Source organism: Camelus dromedarius, chromosome 16, assembly GCF_036321535.1.
Source record: "Camelus dromedarius isolate mCamDro1 chromosome 16, mCamDro1.pat, whole genome shotgun sequence".
NCBI lineage: Eukaryota > Metazoa > Chordata > Mammalia > Artiodactyla > Camelidae > Camelus > Camelus dromedarius.
In genome coordinates this window covers 18,842,110-18,866,021 of record NC_087451.1, presented here as the reverse complement: position 1 = coordinate 18,866,021, position 23,912 = coordinate 18,842,110, and the positions used below count along the sequence as shown (strand labels likewise).

The 23,912-nt window shown below is 54.7% G+C and overlaps 1 protein-coding gene across 8 annotated transcripts; it reads left to right on the top strand.

Annotated features, from left to right (window-relative positions):
- DLG4 (discs large MAGUK scaffold protein 4) lies at positions 1–22,392 on the top strand. 8 transcript variants are annotated; one of them, XM_064495158.1, is made up of 20 exons: positions 1–515; positions 8,015–8,179; positions 11,568–11,622; positions 11,758–11,816; positions 12,010–12,134; positions 12,233–12,402; positions 12,505–12,641; positions 12,780–12,924; positions 15,709–16,004; positions 16,115–16,217; positions 16,360–16,474; positions 18,120–18,296; positions 18,542–18,578; positions 18,670–18,697; positions 18,829–18,876; positions 18,955–19,056; positions 19,432–19,604; positions 20,554–20,663; positions 21,185–21,276; positions 21,472–22,392. In XM_064495158.1, exons 1-20 carry the CDS (start codon positions 486–488, stop codon positions 21,576–21,578), a joined length of 2,274 nt encoding a protein of 757 aa, XP_064351228.1. In that variant the 5' UTR covers positions 1–485; the 3' UTR covers positions 21,579–22,392. The 8 variants fall into 8 exon arrangements, 7 of the variants coding, with proteins under 7 accessions (XP_064351228.1, XP_031323626.2, XP_064351231.1 ...); XM_031467766.2 differs by having other exon boundaries at positions 3–515; positions 8,015–8,080; positions 11,568–11,621; positions 11,766–11,816; XM_064495161.1 differs by having other exon boundaries at positions 89–515; positions 8,015–8,080.
- Positions 22,393–23,912: the final 1,520 nt, after the last annotated feature.

The following is a 23,912-nucleotide window of genomic DNA, read 5'->3' as shown; positions in this document are numbered from 1 at the left end:
TCTCTCCTCCTCTCTCCCCTTCCCTCCTCGGCTCCACGGCTCCCTCGGCCGCTGCCACCTCCAACCCCCCCACCCCACTCCCCCGCCACGGCCCCTAGCCCCTGGCCGTTAGGCAAGACCCCCCTCTACCCCGGGGCTCCCCCAAATCCAGTTCCCCTCCCCCACCTCAGCTCATGCCCCAGCCCCCGAACTCCGGGGCTGCCAGCCCCCGGTGCCCCCGCCCCTCCTGAGAATCGGGGTGTGCGCCCCCAGCCCCCTCCCCTCCATTGGGGACCCCCCTTTAGGGCCCCCTTCCCCTCCTTCCCACGCTCCCCTCCCCTTCCCTTCTCCAACCCCTTCTTTCCCCTCTCACCCCTCCCCCCATCCTGGCCCCCCCTGCAAAAGTGGGGTGCGGAGGGGGGAGGGGTGAGAACCCACGGAGGGGAGGAACGAAACTCCGATGAAGTCAGAGCCCCTTACCCGCCGCCGCGGCCAGGCCCCCCAACATGGACTGTCTCTGTATAGTGACAACCAAGGTAAGCATGATGGGGGGGCCTCTAAACTGGGGGGAAGGATATGAGTTTGTGGGGAGGGGTTAGTCAGGCCTAACCTGCGGCTGGGGGCCCTGGAGTGAGAGCATCAGAAGCTGTATTTGGGGTTCATCATTTAGTTTGGGGGGTTCACATCTGAGAAAATGCTGGGTTTGGCCACAGGTGCCCCCTGGAGTGATCCTTTTGTACCTGTAGAGAAATGGAAAATTTGGGGGTATCCTGTGACTAGGGGGGTCTGGTGGATTTGGAGGTTCACCAATGAGGTCTGAGGGAGACTTATTTAAGGAGAAGCCTGGCTCACATGGGAGTCCTGCTTGGTGTAATGTTAGAAGGTGGACTATGTGGTAGGGGGTTCCTCTTCCCTGTTGGGGGACAAGCTAGCTTCCAGGTGCCTTGTTCAATTTCAGGGGGCTCCTGGCTTGGGGGTAGAAGGTTACTGGTTGTGAGTGCCTGACTGGTCTAGGGGTGTCAGGCCTTCAGGCTATAGAACAAGCGTCTCGTGGTCAATGCATTTTGGGGGGTGCTCTCTCAATTTGAGGGAACTGTTAATTTAGGGTTCAGTCATATGGATGGAGATAGTTGGGAGTCAGAGGGCTGGGGCCTGATATAGGATCACCTGAGGGAATGGACCAGGTGAGGTTAGGATTTGGGGTACTCCCTTGGGAGGTAGAAGGTTGCAGCAGCTGAGGTTGCCAGCTCCTGAGAAGGAGGAGGAGAGGTTTTGCGAGAGAAGGGATATGAGGAGGGGGACCAGGAACGTGGTGCAAAATTTGGGGGTGGCCCAGGCAGGTTCCCAACATCCCCATCTCCTCCCACACTGTATCTGCCCCTCGTTGAGAAAGAGGGAGAAGAGCGGATGGAGGGGAATGTTCCTGTTACCCCTGATACTTGGGATCAAGGTAGGGGAGGACACCTGGATTTAAGGTTACTGGGGTGCAGAGGAGTAGGAGGAGGGCCGGGCTGGCAGCAGTGAAGATCTGGACGAGGGTGGCCCTGTGGTTGGAGCCTGGCAAGTGCAGGAGCTCTTGGATGGGGAGTGCTAGCCAGCTCCTGGTGGGATGCAGAATACCTAGGTCTTGGCTTTGAGACTCTGGGACTGGAGAGCTGGATGCCTGGTGTGTGGAGGGAGGCTTGGGCGGGTGGCAGGCAGCTGGGGGTTGGGGGGTGGGACAGGAAGTGGGGGCCGGGGAGGCGGGGTCTGGGTGAGTCACAGGCTGGGGAGGGGGTTATATTTAGTGTGAACTGCAGCTTCTTAGGGGAGGGAGTTGAGGACACACATGTTCCCTGCCACTAACTCACACATGTGTGTACACATGCGTCTACACATGCGTCGTGCATGTGTGAGCGCGGATGGAAGAGATAGGGGGCTGAGGACCTTTAGGTCTGAGCCCCCACCGCCTCTCCAGGGCTACTTGCTTATCCCTCATTCTGTAGGCTTTGGGCTTTCTTCCATAGGGCTTCTTCCTCCCATCCCCTGTAGTTTCAATGGATTTTTGTGCCTCAGTTTCTCTGGCCTGCTCTTCTTTAATGTGTCTGAGCCTCAGTTCCTCCTGTCTCCTGCCCTTAGCCTGCCCCTTAGCCTTAGGCTCCCTGGTTGTGGTCCCTTATGTGCAGGTGAACACAGAAATCCAGTTGGAATGTGTGGGCTCTCCTTCCAACACGTGAACACACATATGCAAGCGAGGGTGAGGGGGCTTGCCTGCACTGGCAGCTATTCTGGGAGGAGGGTGGTTTATTCATCTTCCTTCAAGAACCCTACTTCTTTGATGGAGCCCAGAGTTGGGCATCCCCGAAATTAGGAGCCTTGTGCAGAGAGGATCATGCATTTTGGGGTTTTACAGAGGCGTGGAGACCCGGGCTTGTCACATTCCATGGCCTGAAAACTTGTCAGTCTCGGGATGGCGGGGACTCCAAGTCCCATAAGGCCTTGAGGCACAAGCTCCCTCAATGTTAGAGGGTTGCTGCCCATGGGGCTGTTGGGAATTGTGGTTCATCTCTATCCAGGGCAGCGGAGGGTTAGCCTAGGAGGAGCCAGCAGGGGGCACATGGCTCTTGTCCCCCCAAAATGCTGGGTGGGGTAGAGGGTGCTCATGCTTTGCGGTCGTTGAGCTTCCCAGCTCCGTCTGAGTCCTCCATCTTTCATTGCCTATATTTAGACTTCTGCCGCAGTAATTTAAGGAACAATTATTGAATGCCTACCATATGCCAGGCCCTGTGCTTTGTGCTAACTCTGTCCTTATAGCTATCACTTAGGTTTACTCCGTGCCTATCTCTCTGCCGGTGTCTCTCTGTCTCGAGTGTCTCTTTCTCCCACTCCGCCCCCGTCCCTCCCCCTTCTCCCCGCGCTGCTGCCGCCGTTGCCATGGTAACCGGCGACGACCGAAGTTGCGTGGCGGACTTGAGGGCCGGGCGAGGGTGGTGGAGGGCGGAGCAGAATAAGTGGGGGAGGGAGGAAAGTGGGGAAAGACTGGAGGTTTTTGGCCGGAGTCCCGGAGGCGAAGCGGTTAAACCCTCCGGGTGGTCCTTATTGGGCAAAGCTAAGATGCCGAGGGCGGGGCAGTGTGGCCAACGGCCTCATTCATTGGCCAACAGGGGCGTGGCGGAGGGACAGTGTGGGCGAGGCTGGGGGAGCAATGGGCGGGAAGCGGACGGAGGCGTGGCCTCCTGGAGGCAGGTGGGCGGGGCCTGGCTTACTCTATCAAGGGAGGCGGGCAGCAACGCCTTGGAAAGGGGCGGGGCCTTAGAGCTGGGTAACCGGCCCGAAATGAGGGCGGGGCTGACCCGCAGAGGCGTGGCGTTGTCCCATGTGCAGAAACGAGACGGGGTTTGAGGGGCTTGCTGTCTAAGAATCTGCAGGGCACAGGGGTCTTTGGAAAGGAGAATCCGGGGGTTGGGCGATCTGACGTCTCAATTTTCCAAAGATGGAGCCCTGTTCAGATTTCATCAGAGCACAACCTCCTACCTCAGCTCTGTGTTCCAGGGAGACGGTTGCTAGGCGACAGCAAAGTCCTTGCTGCGTTGCCAGGCAACAGGGAAACGGAAAATGGAGGGAAAAAGGAAATGGGGGATGGGGGAGGGTCTTAGTGGGCCATAGCGCCCACTGGTGGAGAACTGGGGCCTGTGCGTTTTCTATTCTAGAAGGAATTTCGAGTCCAGCCCCTTCCGCACTGGCTCTCTCTGAGGATCCAAGCATTCTATCCAGATATGAAACTAGGGCATTGGGGTGGCATTCTGGGGGCGCATCTAACAGATTCTGATCAACGGGAAGAGAGGGGGCATGGGTGAGGTTCTAGGGAAGTCTGTCCTCTCTACCACATGTGGGCATTTTAGAGAAGCCAGAGAAACAGATTTTAGGAGACTGCTCACTGGGCTTTCAGAGTTGGAAAGGTGGGCGTTCAATGGAGAATATTTACAAGAGATGCTTTCAGGTTCAGTCTGGGACAAAATGGAAGCCTCCTGTGAAGAGATCTGAGGCAGTCATTTAGGGGTATTCTGGGAGATTTGTGGGTCACTGCAAATTACAGGCCAGATCTTATTTTGGTGACTAATTTTTGAGACTTAGGTATCGGGGAGATAGATACATTTGAGAGTAATCTTCCAACAAAGTGGAAATTTAGACTCATGGTGGGGATGTTGAAATGAAATGTAGGAAAGGCAGCCAGAAAAGGAAGTAATGGATGCATTTAAAGGGTAAAGAAATGGAATAGGAAAATATCTCTTAATTTAAGGTTTGGTAATAAATTGAAAAGGTCGCGATTTAATTTGGAAGGCCATCTTTAAGATACATTAAGTAGTCCCTAAAATGCAGTCTGGTGGTATTGGGGAGTGGTATATTGCAAAGTCATTAGGTTCAAGGATTTGGACAGAGGACCCCAAACGAATTTGAAGACTGCTTATTTGGATGTTTAGATTAGAGCAAGGGTAAGAGTTGCATTAATTTCAAGGTCTCTGTTGGTAGATTGGGGGATGGATATAATTTTAAAAGGGATGATTTAAAGGGTAGATTAATTTGAAGGCACAACAGGATCTGTGGTCCTTAAACTCTTAGGGCATTGTCTGGCTATCAGGTGGGGCTTTGCTGCTGGTTAGAATGGGAGATGTCTTGGCATCTGAGGGGACGTGTCCATATTAACAATCTTTGGGGAGGTAAGGGGGAGGGGCTTGAGGGAGGCTTGTGGGGACCCTTGGGGGTCCTTCTGAATTGAGGGAGACCTGCTGCTTCCTTGCCTGCACCCCGAGAGTCCAGTGAGATTTTGGAATAGTTAGGGGCCTATGTTTTTTTATAGTTGGAAGATTAGGTAGAATAAGGGGTCCCTGAGAACCAGAACGGTAAATTGGTAAATTTTAGGAGTGTCTATTTGTAGAGGGGTCGGAATAAGAGTATACTGTGGAAGGTGAAGTCCACAGAGAAACAGCTAGACAGGGAAGTTGATGGCTAAGAGGGTCTCCCCTCACCCCCTCTCTCCCATCGTGACGCTCACCCGCACTGCGCAGGCGCCGTCCCCCCCCACGCTCCGGCCGCAGCCTCCAGTCGCCGCTGCCGCTGCAGCCCCCGCCCCTCTGCCCCTCCCCCTCCCCCAACCCCGCGACCCTTGCTCTCCCACCCACCCCCTCCCCTCAGCTCCCCTCCCCTTCTCCATGTCGGCTCGGAACAGATTCGCCTCCATGTGTCTCTGCGTGGTACGTGCCGCGGTACGGGCTCCGGCCCCGCTCCCCTCTTCCCAGACCCCTCAAATCTCAGGGTGCAAGCTTCAAGCGCTGTCGCTCTTCCTTATGCTTGGCGCGGGGTCTCTGGGTTGCAGTGTCTCAGGGACAGGCTCAATGGGTCGCTCCTCTTGTGATCATCCACTTTCACTCACACCCCTCTATTCTGGGGTACAAGCCTCAGTTCCAGGTCATTCTGGCAACTGGGGCTCTGGTGAGGAGAGGGCCAAGGGGGAAGGAACAACAGCGACCCTCAGGCCTTTGACTTGTCCTATGTCTTAATATATTGGGGGTTCAGACTTGGTCCCAATAACATCCGGGCTGTCGATGGCCAGGGCCCTGAGTCCCAGTAGGGTAAAAGAGGGGATCCTCCTTTTCTGCCAGTTGTCCTGTAATCTGGGGCTGAGAGGTGCTGACCCTGACCCCCACCTCCCAGTCTGCAGTTTCTGAATGACTCTCTCCCACCCTTACCCCTCCAGAGGTTCTTCCTTAGTACATTTACTTAGAAAATTTCCAGGGACTGAATATAGGCCCTAACCTCCTTCAACCACATTCTGGGAACTTTGGTACCCTGTTCTGGTTCCCCATTTCCCTCACATTGTCTCCCAATCAGGACAAGCCGGATTCCTCAGTCCTAGACAACCCCCTCCCCCCCATGGGGGTGGGGCAGGAGCAGTGTCTGCAGTCTCACTGTGATATAAATTTCCCTTCATTACCTCTGTAGAATAAACAATGAACTGTCCTTTCCCACGCTTCCATTTTCTTTATGTGCACCCTGACATTTCTTCATCAGATTCAGGAATTTTCTCTGTGAGGTAGGGTGAAGGTGGAGAGGCATTGGGTTCAAACTCTCCCCTAGAGTCCAAAACTCAAAGCTGCAACCCTTGGCTCTGCCTCAGTTATCACTTGGGGAGTTGGGGGCCTTGCGAAGTCAGAATGGAGAGCTGCATCTTCTCCTCCCTGGACCTCCCAGTTCTGGGGCCCTGGCCTTCAGCTTTTGTCCTGTCCAAGCGGAAGACCTTTTCAGGGTGTGGATTGAACAGCCTCTTTCAGTTCATCAAATTCTGTTATCCAAGATGGCCCTGCTTTGAGGAGGATTATTTAGTTTAGACTTCCCCTAACTTCCCATCTTCTCCACTCTTCGTGCTCATGGTATTGGAATCTGGAGCTTGAGAATCTCTCTCCAAGTCCATCTGCAAGGGCAGAAAATAGTGTATCTGGATGAGCCCCTCTTTTCTCTCTTTCAGGCTCTTCAAATGTATCAAGTTGCCCCTGGATCCCCGTTGTCTCTATGTCCTGGGTTTGACAGTCTTTGTGTACCATTTTCCTCTCCCCATTCTCTTCCTGCCTCTTTAGTCACAGCCAAAGTTGAGTTACATGTTCAGCCTTGGTTCCTCTTCCTCAGAATTTTCAGAATCATACTCTGGTTTCAGGCATTGACCTTGATAAGCTTCCTCCAGTTTGATCTTGTAACTGTTGTCCTCCTAATGTTGAGGTGCTCTCAGCCTCCCAGATACTTCTTGAGAGGGAATCCTAACTTCTCTTTTTACCTGTGTGTATTGGGGAGTGTGTTCTGTCTTCTCCAGTCTCCCTGGAGGGGAACCCTGTGTATGGTGGCCTCCCCATCCTCCATTGGTTGGGCCTGGAGTCGAGGACGGTCTGCTTCTGTGGGGGCAGAGGCCGAGTTGGGAGGACCCAGGCAGGGCTGCTGCCCTTCACTGCTGTCTCCAGTTGCCCTTTTCCTCTCTCTCTGGTTCCCAGTTAATCTCATTTACTGGTGTCCCGATTAAGCTAGCCCTTGAGGAGGCCCTTGAGATGGCAGGTGGTTAGTGAGGAAGGGAGTCAGGGCTCATGTTGGGTCTTTCACTCCAAAAGGCCGGAGAGAGACCAGGAATTCACTCTGAGGCTCTACCCTCTTCTGCAATGGGAGAACCTGGAAGCTGCTACCCATCCTGCCCCCCTTCTGAGCCCTACTGCCTCTGGTCCTCCCCCTTCCACCCCGTCCTCCTTCTAGTATATCCGATTAGCTGACTGGGCTGTGGGTATTTAGAGAGGTGGGGTAGACTCCTGGGGTCCCTTTGCTGATTACTTGGGAGCCAGCAAAACCATTGGAGGTAGAGCTGGATGGGTTTAGCTTTGTCCTGCCTAGGGGGGTGATGCCAAGTACCAGCTAGTGGAAGGACTTGACTGCGGTCTCTGCCTGGGGCACCCAAGGTGCTGGAGGGCCATTCACTCCTGGGGTAGAGGCTGCAGTAGGGGGACTGTGGCAGTGAGGGTGGAATGAGGTGGGATAGACTGCAGAGAGGGAGCAGCGACTGGATGGAGGAGGGAGGTTACAACCTGGGGAGTGGGATTAGGGAAGGAGGAAGTGCGATGAATCGATTGAGGGAAGCAAAGAAGCTGGGGATGGGTGTAGAGACGGTGGGGTGCACGTGTCCGAGGGGCTGGAGTCCTGGGATGGACGTGAAGGAACGGACGTTAGAGGAGGGAGTGTGCTGGGTAGAAGGCTGGGGTCCTAGGCTGGGAGGAGGAGGAGTTGGGGCATGGGGCTGGGATTTGGGAAGAGGGGAGAGGTGCCGAGGCCCCGGCGGGAGAGGGGGCTGTGGGGAGGGTGGAGAGAGGGAACCAATGGGCTGGAGGACAGGGAGGGGGAGGAGCTGGTCAGGCCCCAGGGCCTTCCGCACTGCACTGGCGGGGGGAAGAGGAGGCGCGCCGGGGCGGGCAGCCTGGAGCCCGAGGCGCGGGGCTGGCCCCAGTGACGCCTCCATCCCCATCCCCAGAAATACCGCTACCAAGATGAAGACACGCCCCCTCTGGAGCACAGCCCGGCCCACCTCCCCAACCAGGTAAACGCCCCCGAGCTGGTGCACGTGGCGGAGAGGAACTTGTCCCACCTCGAGGCCGTCCAAGGGGTCGTGGGCCACGCCCACTTCTCCCCCGTCAAGGTAGGAGACTCAGGCGGCCCCCTCCCCAGTGCGGCCCTCGGAGCCTCGGAGCTACAACCACCCCCAAGGGCCGGTAGGGCGAGAGCCGTAGGTGGGGGGAGGCTGGGACTGGGGGTTGGGGTTCGGGCTCCTGGGGCTGGCGGGGGAGGGGGCCTTAGGGGCGCTGAAAAAACCTGGTTCCTACAGAGGAGAAAGAGGCCAGGCAAGTGGGAGTGGGTGTGGAGCTTGCAGCCAGGGTGCGTGTATGTGCGCGCGTGTGTGCTGTGCCCGTGTGTGTTGAGATGTGTGCATCCCCCAGGATGCTCCCCGCGCCCAGGCCCTCTTCATTCCTTCACACCCCCACCTCCGTTTCCATTTTCTGTGTCCAGAGCTCTGTTCAGAGCTCCCGCTGCCCTCATTTGCTCTTGTCCCTTCGCCACCTCCTCCCCCCACTTCCGGCCTGTGGGCCTGGCTCTCCAGCCCTTTCCATCTGTCTGGCCTGAGACTTCTAGTTGCAGGGCCTTTTTGCCTCCGTCCCCGGCCCCAGCCTTCGCTCCCCTCCTGTGTTCCCTCCCCTCCCTGCTGGCTGGCTGGCTGGTTCTTGATGCCGTCTCTCTCTTCCTCCCACGCACTCTCCTTCTCCCTCTTCCCGATCCCCAGCTCAGGCCCTCCACGGCCTGATCACTCCTCTTCCTCGGCCAGCCATCTCCCCGTCTCCCAGTTACCCCCTTCCCCAGTCACCATGTCTCTCCTTTCCTCCCGTCCTCCCCTCTCTCCTCCTTTTTGGCTCTCACCTCCACCCAGATCCCTTTCTGCCCTTCCTGTGTCCCCATCCCCGTGATTATTTACCACCACCTGTTTCCCCTTCTTTTCTGCGTTCACAGTACGTTTTCCCTTCTCCAGTCCTGGGGAGGCCTTGTTTCTGACACCTTCCATTCTCCAGGCCACTTCCCATTGTCTTCCCCCTCAGTCTCCTCTTCTGGAGGCACATGCTAGAGGCATAGAATGTACCAGGCTAGCTGTGAGATTCAGGGGAGCACTTTGGGGTCAGAGGTGAGATTCCGGGATCTTGTGGGGTGCCCTGGGAAGCAGGAGGTTGTTGATGTTTCACTAAGAAGATGGGGAGGAGGTTTCTGAGCTGGTGGATGAAGAGGCAGAGAGCGGGCAGCAGGAGGTTCCGGGGTGAGGAAGTGGCAGGAGAGGAGTTGGAGAGGGAGAGAGGACTGTTCTCTGGCATGTAGCAAAATGGAGGAATGACAGAGAGGAGGTCCTGGGGCAGGAGTCACACAGGGATGAGACCGGGAAATCAGGGCAGCAGGTTGAGCTGATTGAGAGGAAGGAAAGGAAGGCCCCAGAGATGGGGTGATGATGCAGAGTATTCCCGTGAAACTCTGGGGGCCCATAAAGAGTGAAGGAAAGAAGACTAGAAATGCTTTTTTTTCAGAGATGGGGATATTAAGTCCCTGGGGAAGGGAAAGAGGAGAGGAAGTGACAGTACAGAGCTAGGGAGATTTGGAATCTGAGCTCAGGAAGCGGAGGGAAGTGGAAGGAGAGAGTGCTGGAGGCCACAAACGTGGGAAGGAGGTCTTACAACAAGGTCTGGGGAGTTGGGGTAGACAGGAGAAGCCTCAGTTTTCAGAGGAGATGGGGAGTGGGTTGAGAATGAAGGATTGTGATTCGGGCGTAGAATCTTGAGGGTTTGAGAATGAGGCGAGGGAGAGTGGTGCTGCTCTTTCTGGGGAATCAGAAATGAGGATGGAGGATAAGAGCAGGAGACTGGTAAAGGATGGGGCCAGATGGGAGGACAGGGACAGGGAAGTGGATGGAGAATGGAGGCTGGGGTTGGATGATGGAAACTGAAGGGTGGGGCAAGGATGTAGATGGAGGATATTGGATGGGGGAGAGAGAGGGAGGGGATGCAGATGAACGTGGCTGCCAGTGAAAGATGGGGGCTGAGAACTAAGGTTCTAGAATAAGGATGCGGAGGGGGATTGAGGACAGGGTATGGGGTGGATGGACATGTGGATGAAATTTTGGCAGTCGGTGGCTTCAGTTAGGCAACAACATTTGCTGAGATTTGAAGGATTGGAGGATGGTGACAATAGATTTATGGGTATGAAATCTATTATAGAGCTTGAAAATGTGTAGTATTGAGAAATAGCAGTAGGAGAGAGGAGTCTGGGGAATCTGTGATGAGTGCCTCGCGCTTGGTAGGCTCCAAATAAATATTTGTTTAAGGAGGAGATAGATTGGAGACCCCGGAAGGAGGCTTTTGGCGGCCTTCTCCCATTGCCATGGAAACATGGCTTCGGTTGCCCTGGCAATTGGGGAAGCCCCTAGGACCGGCCTAAAGCTGGCCCCGCCCTGGAGTCTAGAGACCCTGCGGTGTTGAAGCGACTGACGTCAGGGACCTGGGCACGCCCCACCTTAACCCTTTCCCGAATGAAGTGGGGTTGAGGGGAGAGTAGATGAGAGAATAGGACCCGGATGTCTTTAACCACTCCCCTTTCCTGACGTCCTTTGCATTGCGTAGATTGAGGGGCTTAGGGGAGGGAGGAAGGGACGTTATTCAGGATGCTCTGCGCCCACAAACCTCTTCAGCCTGGACTTCTCGGCCTGGCTAACGGGGGGCGGGGCCTAGGGCAGGAGAGGCGGGACTAGCGGATCCCTACTGCCCTCGGGAGTCTGGTCGTCTCTAGGCCACGCCCCATCTCCTCCTCCCGTTGTCCTGACGACAGGGCCTCCGGGAGGTGGGTCTCCCTAGGCCTTGGCTGGGCTTAGATACCGTTGCTAGGCAACAGGGTCCCTGGAGGAAGGAGTGGATTGAATTGGTGGGTGGGCGAGAGGGAGGGTGAGGCCTGCATCTGGGGGAACCCCAGATTCCTGGGGCCCAGGGTTTAGGGTAAATGTGTGTGAAAGTGAGGGGCAGATCTGAGGGAGGGTTATAAAGGTATCTGGGTGTATGTGGGTGGATAGGGACAGGGATGGGGGCTGGAAGGAGGGGCAGAAAAGGCAGGACCCAGTGGACACAAGCCCTGCGGTGTATGTGTGTAGCACATAAGGCATGTAACACTCTGTGGTGTTACATCCGGTGAGAAACTTCCCCTCTTCCAGTTGCCCCCCCCCCCCCCTTTACCATCTGCTGCTCCCCCATCTGGCTGTCTCTCCCTTCCTGCTTCTCAGACACCTCCTTCCACATGCAGGGGGCCTGGGCTGGGCAGAGTTGGGTCCAGCACGTGTGCATGTGTGTGTAACGTGGATGGAGGCTGGGTCCTTCAGGGAGTCACGGGGAGCAGCACGGGCTGGGTTAAGAGGCTGCAAGGGTAGCCAGGCTGCTGGGCCTCTTGGGTGCGGGCTCCCTCTTGAGCCAAGGCTCAGGCAGCTTTTCATCTTCTTTTTCCCTTCATAGGCCAATTCCCCCCCTGTGATTGTCAACACAGACACCCTAGAAGCCCCGGGATATGTGAGTTGTTTAGATTTTGGGGCCATTGCAGCAGGGAGAGGGGAGAGGGGAGGGCCTGGGTCCCAGCAGCAAGGTAGGGCCAGGTTCTCAGGTAGGAAGTCTGTCTCACTGTCCTTGTGTTTCTGGCCCGTGCTGGAGTTGCAGGTGAACGGAACGGAGGGGGAAATGGAATACGAGGAGATCACATTGGAAAGGGTGAGCAGGCTCCTCCCTCTGAGGTCCCCCCTCTTGCTCCCTGTCTGTGCTTCTCTCTGTGCCCATGTTTTCTAGGTGATCAACCTCTTAACCCTGTCCTTTCCTCTTCTGGTCATAGCTCCCTGACCCAGTCCCCTCCCTGCTCACCTTGTCCCAAGTGGGCAGCTGACCCTCTTCCCCTCCTTCTGCCCAGGGTAACTCAGGTCTGGGCTTCAGCATCGCAGGTGGCACTGACAACCCACACATCGGTGACGACCCATCCATTTTCATCACCAAGATCATTCCCGGCGGGGCTGCGGCCCAGGATGGCCGCCTCAGGTGGGGAGAGGAGACAGAGGGCAGGATTCTGATTCCCTTGAAAGGGAGGGCCAGGGCAGCAGGAAGCTTCCGGCTCAGGCCCACCTTGCTGCCCTCAGGGTCAACGATAGCATCTTGTTTGTAAACGAAGTGGACGTTCGGGAGGTGACGCACTCAGCTGCAGTGGAGGCCCTCAAAGAGGCAGGCTCCATTGTCCGCCTCTACGTCATGCGCCGGAAGCCCCCGGCTGAGAAGCTCATGGAGATCAAGCTCATCAAGGGGCCTAAAGGTAGTAACTCATCATTTCTCCACCCCCAGCCCCACTGTCCCTGGCCCCAAGGCCTGCCCCCCAGGTGCTTGGGTGCCCACCTCTGCCCTCCCCTTCACCTAGGTCTTGGCTTCAGCATCGCAGGAGGTGTCGGGAACCAGCACATCCCCGGAGATAATAGCATCTATGTAACCAAGATTATTGAAGGGGGTGCCGCCCACAAGGATGGGAGGTTGCAGATTGGAGACAAGATCCTGGCGGTGAGGACCCCTGTCACTTTTCTAGCCTACACTTGGGTCTTGCCTACAGGCCCAGGCTTCCTTATCAGCTCACCCCTGGGTGCATCTGTCTGGAGGCTGTTTCTGGTTCTGTCTGAGCTCTGCTTCCCTTGACCCCAGGTCAACAGTGTGGGGCTGGAGGACGTCATGCATGAGGATGCCGTGGCAGCCCTGAAGAACACGTATGATGTTGTCTACCTAAAGGTGGCCAAGCCCAGCAATGCCTACCTGAGTGACAGCTATGCTCCCCCAGACATCACAACCTGTGAGAGCCCTCCAAACCCCAGAGTTCCCCGTGACCCATCCCAGTTACCCCAATGATGTCTCTGGTCACCGTCTCTTCAAATCCTTCCCATGAACTAGCCACCACCTCTGTCACTTCCTGTGGTTGGAGAATAGATGAGAAATCGGTCCCCATCGAAGAACTAGAAAAGATTGTCAGTAGTCTTTCCCCTAGAAGGCACAAGGCCCAGATGGTTTTATGGTTAATTTCACCAAATCCTCAAAGAACAGATAGTTCTTACGCTCTTTCTGAGTATAGGAAAAGATAAATAATTTCACATTTTGTTTTATAAGGGCAGTTCAGATGGTCACAAAAATAATATAAAAGAAGGAATGTATAGGACAATTTTGCTTCTGAACACAGATGTAAAAGTTTATAATAAATAGTTGCAAAACAAAGAGCAGCATATTAAGGGATTAACATTGTCACAAAGTATGGTTTGTTTCAGAAAGTTGAATGTGGTTCCATATTATGAAACCTCTTAACATGATTCACTGGGAGAAAATGGGAGAAAAACAGTAAGTTCATTTCAGATAGATGTGGGGAAGGCATTTGATGAAATTCAACATCTATTTTCGGATGAAAATACTATACTAGGAACAGAGGACTTTTTCCTTAACATGACTGAAGAATAGTGACCAGAAATCACATCGTAATGATAAAATCCTGGCAGTGTGTCCATTAAGTTAGGAACTGGGCAAGAACGCCTCTTACTGCTGCTAAGACTCTACATTGCTTTAGAGCAGGGCTTCTCGATGTTGGTACTATTGACATTTTTGCACTCAGTAATTTTTTGTTGTGGGGAGTTGTTCTGTGCATCGTGGGATGCTTAATAACAGCCCTGGCCTCTACGTATCAGATGACAGTGGTACCCCTCCCCACCCATCAGAACAACGAAAAATGTCTCTTTAGACGTTGCCAAATATTCCCTGGGAGGCAAAATTACACTGTTTGAGAATCACTGCTTTAGAGATTTCTAAAGTGTAACAAGAGAAAAAGAACAAATGGATGTTACATTTGAAAAGGGAAAAACAAATGTATCCTTATTTGTAAATTGTACTCTTATACATCTAGATTAAAATCTAAGTGAATTAACTGAAGAACTTAGAAATAATATGGAGGGTTAAGAATGTGGCCACGTGTAGGATAAATAACAAGAATTAGTAACTTCCCAGCTATAAGATAATGTACTGGGTAAAAAGATCCCTTTTGCCATGGAAAAAAAGCTCTGTATAATGCTTAGAAAAATGATCTGGATAAAAAGTGAGATTTATTTGAAGAAAATGATGCAACTCTACTGAAGGACATAACAGAAGACTGGGAGAATTAGAGAGTCACACCATGTTTCTGGATGCAAAAACAATATGCTAAACATCTCAACCCTTTCCAAGTTAATCTATACATTTTATGCAACCCTAATCAGAATTTTAATGTCCCCCCGCCCCCAACCCCGGGAACTTGGCAAGTTGATTCTAAAGTTCAACTGGAAAAATACATTTGGGAGAATAGCTAAGAAATTTTTGGAAAAGAGTAACAAGATGTGACTGCTCCATCCAAATATGAAATCATACTGTAAAACCCTATTAAAATCCCATGATCTTGTTTCTAAACAACATAACCTACCAAAGAGAACCTTGGTTCTTTGGAGAAAAGGCCAATTCTAAATCTTGAGCAAGAAATGTTAAAGGTGAGCTTGTAACATCTTAGGAAGCAGGGAAGATACTCAAGACCACTAGGGTCATGTCAAAGACACAGGAGCCAAATTGAAGCTGACCATTCAATCAAAATTCATTAAATATGTTAAAATCTATTCAAAATAATTGGGTACCTTTGGAGGATGCTAGGGAGCCCATTCATTCTGAAAACTGGCAAATAAAGGGAAAGGGTCAAGCATTTACATTCCCTTCCTGTACAAACTGCACCTCAGGGTAACCAAATGGTTGATATGGGAATGTTCTTTTTTATAGACAAATTCCCACTAATAAATGTTCCTTCCTTTAAAAAAAAGTAGAATATCGCTCTTTTGCTGTCCCCAATGAAATATCAGTACTGGGCAGGGATCATCAATGGCTGCTAAAACTCTTAGGTGACAGGCTAATGGGGAGCTTTATTGTGGATGGAGCAAACTGACAATACCTGAATCTACAGATTTGTCTTACCTGCAGCCTGATGTTATCACATCCTGTCGGGGTGCAGCAGAAAGCATGCAGCACCTCTGAAGGGTTCTTGCCAAAAAAATTGAACTTGGGTCTAGGCAAGTCTCTAGTCCGATTGACCAGCTTACAGGAGATGCAGGGCAGAGGTGCAGGTTAACCCCCCAGGGCCGGGGATGCAAGCAGTGATTTAGCTGTTAGAATTTCCCTAATAGAATAAGGGAGATTCTGTTAGACAAATGACCTAGTTTTTTCCCACAAATGAATGGCCAAGAGGGAGAAAGAAAAAAAGAGAGGAATTTTATAGATGAAGAGATTTGAGAGATGCTACAACCAAAGGAAAACCCCCAAAGCCTAGTATTCATGTTCCCCTTGACTTCATGACCCCTGGCATCCCTAGGTCATGAAACCTTCAGGTCTGCCCCTAGGAGAACCAACCCTACTGTCACCTGTGAAGTCCTGCCCCCTGACATTGCTGTGACCCAGTGTCCCCTGTACCACCCCAGCCTCATTTCTCTGGCACAGTCACATTCCCTCAGGAGGAGGTGGGAAGATGGGTGCTGTCTCCCTCGGCGCGTTTCTGTCTCATCCTTTCGCCCACGTCTTCCCCCAGCTTATTCCCAGCACCTGGACAACGAGATCAGTCACAGCAGCTACCTGGGCACCGACTACCCCACAGCCATGACCCCCACCTCTCCTCGGCGCTACTCTCCAGTGGCCAAGGACCTGCTGGGGGAGGAAGACATTCCCCGAGAACCGAGGCGGATTGTCATCCACCGGGGCTCCACGGGCCTGGGCTTCAACATCGTGGGCGGCGAGGATGGTGAAGGCATCTTCATCTCCTTCATCCTGGCTGGGGGCCCTGCAGACCTCAGCGGGGAGCTGCGGAAGGGGGACCAGATCCTCTCGGTGAGGGGAGGCGGGCTCTGCCCGCACCACGCCCTCCCCTCAGGGCAGAGCCCAGATGGGCAGGGGCCTGGTCCCATCTCCAGCAACCCAGCCTCTCCTGCCCTCTCTAGGTCAATGGCGTTGACCTCCGCAATGCCAGCCACGAGCAGGCTGCCATCGCCCTGAAGAATGCGGGTCAGACAGTCACGATCATCGCTCAGTACAAACCGGAAGGTACTAGGCCTGAAGCTCCCCGCTCTTGGGGGTTGAGATGGTCCTCAGAACTCTGTCTCCTGGGCTCAAGTCTCCAGCGGGGCCCAGGGAGCATGGCAGCAGAATGGAGCCAGAGCCCAGGATCCTTCTTGTCCCTCCTCAGAGTACAGCCGATTCGAGGCCAAGATCCACGACCTTCGGGAGCAGCTCATGAACAGCAGCCTGGGCTCAGGGACTGCCTCCCTGCGGAGCAACCCCAAAAGGGGTTTCTACATCAGGTCGGATGCTTCCTGTGCTGGGCTCCTCTTCGTTCTGTGCCCCCTTGCCCCCCAGCCAGCTCTTCCCTTGCATCCTGCCGCCCCCCAACCTCCCCCCACCCCCGCAGGCTCACACTCGGCTGGTGTTCATGGGCTCAGCTGCACAGGTTAGCATTTTGAAATACTCCATAGTACATGGAAGACAGCCTCCGTCTGGAGTAGCCCTACTGCCTCCTAGCCCCTGCTCACCCTGGCACTTCCCCCTCAGACCCCTAGCTGCCCCACAATCTGCTAACTCAAAGGTTAATGCCTGGCAGAGCAGGGAGCCCTCGGCTTTTGGAATATTGCCCCAACCTGCACAGCCCTGTGGGATAATGTGGTCCAGGGGAGGGACCACAGCTCTCTGGAGTCTGTCCCCCTTCTCTCCGGCAGTGTTTTGCTACCTTCTTAGGGCTCCTTGTCCCACTGGCTCCTCTGTCTCGCCCTCCCCAGGTGTAGATGCCGTGTCTTAATGTTCCTTCCCTTCTCTCCCTCCGGGCCCCCGTCCACTCACACGGCCTCACCTGCTGCTCACTCTGCAGATGTCTCTCCGAGCTGTCAGCTCTGGCCTGACCTCTTCCCGGAGGTCCAGACCTGCAGTTCTGGCCATCTGCTTTCTAGACACGTCCCTTGGGATGTCCCATAGGCATCTCACCTGCAACACGTCCCAGACTGAGCTCACTTCTTGTGCACCTGTGCTCTCTGTCCTGCTGAATTAGTGTTCTCTCTCCTGAGATGGCACCACTGTCCACCCAGATGCCTGGCTCAAACTCGGGCCTCACCTGGCCCCTCCTTCCCTGCGGGGTCCAGCTGGTTCCCAGGGCTGTTCAGTTCTGACTCCAGAGGACACCGGACAGTCTGGAGTCTGTTCCTGTCTTTCTCGCTCCAGTACTCCGCTCGGCATCTCTGCCACCTCAGCGGTCATTCCTTCCCTTGTCCTGACCTCAGAGGTTGGGACTTAATGCCAGGAATTTCATATTGATGAGGATAACCAGAGTTTGCAAAGAGTGATCTGTTTTTTTCCTTATGAGTTTTTTTAAATTAACTTATAGTAAATTTACAGTTTTGTGTCAGTTTCTGGTGTACAGCACAGTGATTTAGTTGTAAGTATACATATATATATTCCTTTCCATGATCTTTTTCATTATAGGCCATTAAAAGGCATTGAATATTGTTCCCTGTAGGACCTTGTTGTTTTATCTGTTTTATATACAGTGGTTAGTACCTGCAAACCTCAAACTCCCAGTTTATGCCTCCCCACCTTCTTCCCTTCCCCCTTACGAGTCTGAGTCCAGGTTGCGCCTGTGACTGTGACATGCTTACGAATTGCGCCTGCTTTTTCGGAAGGGTGCTCGTCTAGACCTTCCTCGAGAAATTGCACTGAATCCACATCCTGTCTTCTCCCTGACACAGCGTGGACGGAGTGACAGTTCATAGTTGTGGCAATTATGAGTTTTGGTAGAGCTCTGGGTCCCCACAAAGGTCTCGGGTTCAGAACCCACAGCTCCTGTAGGGGAGGCATCAGCTGCCATGCTTGTGGGTAGACCCCTGGACAGAACCGCCAGGCTGGGTCTCAGGGTGGCCGGAGTCCTCACCAGGCTCTGACCCAAGGCCACCTGCCCTACAGGGCCCTGTTTGACTACGACAAGACCAAGGACTGCGGCTTCCTGAGCCAGGCCCTGAGCTTCCGCTTTGGGGATGTGCTGCATGTCATCGACGCCAGCGATGAGGAGTGGTGGCAGGCGCGGCGGGTCCACTCTGACAGCGAGACCGATGACATTGGCTTCATCCCCAGCAAACGGCGGTGAGCCTTCTTGCCACGGGTACCGAAGCTCCCAAGGTCCCCCGGGTGGGCAGCCGATAGGGAGGGCATGGGTCTGCCCCCTGACTTCTTGGGGGTCTGTCTGCTGGGCCTTCCTGGGTACCATGACTCCCATGAGCCTTTGGGGCAGACGTCTCATTAAGGAGCAGCTGGGAGATGGGATTAGCAGGGCCATCGGGCCGCTCACTGGGCATTTTCCTGCCGTCATCCTTCCATGTATCCCACAGGGTTGAGCGACGAGAGTGGTCAAGGTTAAAGGCCAAGGTAGGTAGAAGAGGCTGTGAGCTTGTGTGGAAGAGTGGGGGGCTTGTGGGGCTGGACTTGACCGACCACCTGGCCTGCTCTTTCTTCCTAGGATTGGGGCTCCAGCTCTGGATCACAGGGTATGTAGTGTCAATTTGGGAACACCTGGGGTGAGAGGGGCCTGAGCTTCTCTTGATGTCCTTAGGAAGATGGCTCAGGGCCCTGAGTCCCCTATCTCAGAGCCCCTCACAGATGCCCTGCCTCCTGCTAGGTCGAGAAGACTCGGTTCTGAGCTATGAGACAGTGACGCAGATGGAAGGTGAGCCCCACCCTGGCCCAGCCGAGCCCCTCCTGCTCCCCGGCTCTGCTGTCCCCTGAGCCCTCTCTCTCTCCTCAGTGCACTATGCTCGCCCCATCATTATCCTTGGGCCCACCAAGGACCGCGCCAACGATGATCTCCTCTCCGAGTTCCCCGACAAGTTTGGATCCTGTGTTCCCCGTGAGTGCCGGGGCCTTGGATGGAGAGTGCCCCATCTTTTGGGTCCCCCATGCCTATTTCTCACCTGTCCCTCCATTCCCTCCAAGGGGTCACAGGCAGAGCGCTTTCCGTCCCTGGGGCGCAGCCAGGCACGGAGGTTCTCTGAGAAGGGCGCTTCTCAGCCACCCTCGTGTTCCACCGTGACCATCCCAGGCCAGGGACTTGGAGGATCTGGAGGTGCTGGGAGAGGTGGCTCTGTCCTTCCTCAGTCTCAGTCTCCTCAGGAGCCCCCTTCCCCTGAAGGACCAGCTGGGCTCCCTGTGGGTTGTTGTAGGCAGGGTTTAAGCTAGAGTTTTGGTGATTAGATCTTTGGTGGGTGGGGTGACTTCCCGGCAGATACGACGCGGCCCAAGCGGGAGTATGAGATAGATGGCCGGGATTACCACTTTGTGTCGTCCCGGGAGAAGATGGAGAAGGACATTCAGGCCCACAAGTTCATTGAGGCCGGCCAGTACAATAGCCACCTGTATGGAACCAGCGTGCAGTCCGTGCGAGAGGTGGCTGAGCAGGTAGGAGCTGGCGGGCACCCCGTCCTCGTCCTCCCCGCCGCCCCCTACCCCCGGCCTTCCTCCAGCTCTCTCTAACTCTTTCTCTCTCTGTCTCTTTCCCTGCTGGGTCTTGACTCTGCTCCTCCACCTCCTTCTCCTCTTGGGCAACTCTGTCTGACTGCCTGCTCTCTTGTGCCCTGCTACCCTGCCTCCCCGCTCCCTCCCTCCCTCCCTCGGTTCCTGACCCCAAACTCCGGGCTGCCATCTGTCCCCTTTCCTCCCCCAACCTTCGCCTTGCCCCATTTCTCCTCTCTTCCCGTGGCCTTGCCGTTGGTGGCTTGACCTCCCTCACCTGGGTCTCTCCCTTCTGCCGGCTCTGGGTTGGCCCTCTCGCCTCTCCCCTTGCCTGTTCCTGGGGTCTCCACTCCCATCTCCCACTCCTCTGCCACCTCCATCTCCCTGCTGCCCCCACCCTGCCCTCTCCCTCCACGGCTCCTTTCTCCATCTGCCTCTCCTCCTGCCCATCTGTCTCTCCTTGTTCCTTCCATCTGTCTGTCCTCTGTCCGTCCTCCCCTCCCGCCTCCCTCTATCCTACTTCCTTTCTATTTCTTTGCTTTCTCGCCCCACCTGTCTGACTCCACCTCCACCTTGCCTTGCTCTGCCCCATCTTTTGGGTCCCCCATGCCTATTTCTCACCTGTCCCTCCATTCCGTCCAATCCTTCCCTCCTGTGCTGGCCCCTGCCTTCCTCTCCATCTACTCCTCTCCTTTTTTCCTCTGTCTTTCATGCTGTCCATACCCCTTCCTGCCTCGACTCTCTCTGCCCACGTGTCTGTCGACATCCATGTCACTTCCCTTTTGGCCAACCTCCCATTCGCCACCTTTGTCTGTTCTGTGTCCTGTCCTGGCGCCTCTGTCTGTCCTTTCCCGCCACCTGCTGGTCCCCCTCCGCCCACCCTGCCTGCCCCCAGGGGAAGCACTGCATCCTCGATGTCTCGGCCAATGCCGTGCGGCGGCTGCAGGCGGCCCACCTGCACCCTATCGCCATCTTCATCCGCCCCCGCTCCCTGGAGAATGTGCTGTGAGTATCGTCCCAGGGGGCCTCCCCTCTGCTCCCCCACACTGTGGCCCTGGGCCTCAGAAGGCCTCCATTGAACTCTCCCCTCAGAACCCTGGACAGCGCCTCCAGCAGCCCCTGAGGGGATCTGCTTGAGAGAGCGAACCTGTAGTAGACAGGGACTCCCAGGCCTCTTCCCTCCTCTCCTGCCCTGGGCTAGGAAGGACTACAACCCCCAGCACCCCCTGGGGCACACACCTGCTGGGGCAGGCCAGGGCCGAGTGCTGTCGGGAGTTAGAGTCTGAATCCCTGCGTGGGGCTGCCAGCTGGAAGGATGAGGCTCTGGAGAGGTCCTTGGAGCGGCCACACCCAACTGGGGTGGGTCGTAGGGAGGGGGACCATCTGTGGCCCCAGAGGATATGGGAAACTGCATTTTTTTTGTGCTCCAAATAAGAAACTACTGCTTGCACCTTAACGTCCCTGGATGGAGGAGATAAGGCTGGTGGGGCCCACCCTCAGGTCTGTGTCTCTCTCGCTCTCCACAGAGAGATTAATAAGCGGATCACAGAGGAGCAAGCCCGCAAAGCCTTCGACAGAGCCACCAAGCTGGAGCAGGAATTCACAGAGTGCTTCTCAGGTTAGGCTGTGGCGAGCCCGCTGCTAGTACTCGAGGCGCCTTGGGCTCAGACTCAGAAAAGGGGCCCCTGCTGGGTGGGCAGTTTAGAAAGAGGTGCCTGCCTTGGGCGGGTGCGGCATCACGGCTCAGGGCTTGGAGAACTAGAAACGGGTGCTCCTTCCTCTGGGCCTCACTCCCTGCTCCACCTACCCCCAGCCATCGTGGAGGGTGACAGCTTTGAGGAGATCTACCACAAGGTGAAGCGCGTCATCGAGGACCTCTCAGGCCCCTACATCTGGGTCCCAGCCCGAGAGAGACTCTGATTCCTGCCCTGGCTTGGCCTGGACTCACCCTGCCTCCATCGCCCGGGCCCTTGGTCTGGACTGAATCGCCCAAGCCCTTCGCACCCCCAGCCTCCCTCCCACCCCTTCTTATTTATTTCCTTTCTAACTGGATTCAGCCCACTGGAGGGGGGAGACTCCTCTGCATGTATCCCCATGCCCCAGAACTGGGCTCCTGAACCCCAGGAACCTGGGGTCTGGTGGGGAGCCGGGCTCCTTATCTGGAGCCCTCGCTCCTCAGAAGCCCTCGCTCCGCCCGCCCCCAATGCACACACAGACCCACCGGGGGCAACCTGCCCTCCCCCGTCTTCTCCCACAACATTCCAGGAGTCAGGGCCCCCCTCAAGGAGCACCCCGCTGCCGGGATGCAGGGCTACAGGCCTCCGCGCTCTCCTGAGGCAGGGTCTGGGGTCACCCCTGCCCCCAGCATAACTCCCTGTGTCCCTTGATTTCTCATTTTTTTTTTCCTTTTTTTTTCTTCTCAAAGGTGGTTTTGGGGGGATATGTAGGGGGACTCCACTGTAGGCCCCCTGCCTTCCACATGCCCCCCACCTTTTTTCTTTGCCGGTTTGCATGAGTGGAAGGTCTAACTGTGGCTTTTTTTTTTTTTCCTGGGTTTTTTTTTTGGGGGAATGGGGAGGGTTGGGTCTAGGGAGTGGGAATGTGGGAGGGAGGGGGGGGGCAGGGTTGGGGTCGGGTGTCCGGGAGCCAGGGGAAGACTGGACATGCTGCCGCCTTCTGCAATTTATTTATTTTTTCTTTTGAGAGAGTGAAAGGAAGAGACAGATACTTGAAACCTGGTGTGTGGCCTGGTTATTTGGGACCTGGGCAAGGAGGGAGACAGGGTGGGAGCATAGGAATAGATCTGGTAAAGTCAGATCCTTCTTTACCTGACCCCAGGCAGGATAGAGTGGCCCAAGAGGGGCCTTGGCGGGAACCTGCAAATCAAGGCTCCAGAGTTGGTGGTGAAGGATGGGCCTGGGCTAGCTGTGGGGCTGGTGCTTGGGCCAAGGTCACTGATAGACCCAGAAAGAGCACCTGCAAATGTAGCCCAGCCCTGATTACTCCCCTGGGCTGTCTCAGTCCTGTCAGGCAGTACAATGGTCTCTAAAGGAAAATAGAGGATAGTTTCTTTGTTCACATTCATGAAGTTGTGGACAGAGCTGGGCTCTGGCAATGACCTTTACAGAGGTTTGCTGATAAGAAATGCTTGGATTTCTTTATGTCTGCCCCATCTCTATAGGAAATATTTGAAACAGTTTTGCAAATAATAAGGGTAGGAAAATAGGACTCCATTTTCCAAAGATAAAAATTGGAGAAGCAGATGCAGTAGCTATGAGGGTAAATATGATTTCTGAGCTTCCTGGTAGTCAGGGGAAAAAGGGAAATGGCCCATTTTATGTATGTGGGTATGTACATACACATGTAAATAATATTATGTATTATTATGAAGGAGGAAAACTTCTGGTTCTTTTAGGGAGTCAGGTTTTTGTGGCCCTAAGTCCTACCTGAAGTTTCTCAGATGCTGCTCTGTGGAGTACAGGTTCTCAGCTTTCCTTCTGCTGCTGATCATGTGCTTGACAGGTTCCCCTCTTGCAGGCCTCGGCTGTAGCATCGATGAGCCGTGGCTGCCACCAGCTGGGGTTGGTCCCACTCCTTTCTCTCTCCGACTCAGGGCCCCCAGGGAGGAAGGCTGAGGTGCTGATCGGTTAAGTCCTGAACTGTGTAGAAGGGCAGTTTTTGTAGCCACCTCCTGACAGAAGTTGAGAGTTGGATGCAAAAGACTACCCCCTGCAGGGGCAGCGTTCCAGGGAGGGCATGGCTGCCCAGTCCTGACCTACTCCAAGGCTAGAGGCTGGGGTCCCCAGAGGTGGGCCCCTTAATCCAGTGGTCATCTCTGGATTGCCCTGCGGAGCCCAATCCTGGGGGTGGAGCCCAGGGACCTGCATTTCAGGAAACCTCCCTGGCGGTTCTGATGTCTTGCTGGGTGGAGAAGCACCACTTCCTAGGATGTTTTTCTGATATCCCTTCTTTTAGCTTGGTTCTGCCTACGTAGGAGCAAATGGTTTGAGGCTGTGCTCACGTTCTCTGCCATTGGCTGAAGGGGGAAAGCTGTGAGCCGAGGAAGGTGTGTGCAGGTAATGCGTCTGGAGCTAAGGGGTTAAGGAGAGTTCACCGAGAGGGGGTAAAATCCCCTGGTTCTGCATGCGTTATGTTTTAGATTACAAAAGTAATACATGTGACCTTACAAAGATTCAAATAAATATAGAAATACATATGGTTAAAAAAAGTTCCTTCCCCATTTCGTTCCACATA

Excerpts from the sequence above, each read along its gene's own strand:
- DLG4 (XM_064495158.1), top strand. The coding sequence starts at position 486 with ATGGACTGTCTCTGTATAGTGACAACCAAG. Across the intron at positions 11,817-12,009 it reads AGGAGATCACATTGGAAAGG|GGTAACTCAGGTCTGGGCTT; the intron begins GTGAGCAGGCTC and ends CCTTCTGCCCAG. Across the intron at positions 19,605-20,553 it reads TGCGAGAGGTGGCTGAGCAG|GGGAAGCACTGCATCCTCGA; the intron begins GTAGGAGCTGGC and ends GCCTGCCCCCAG.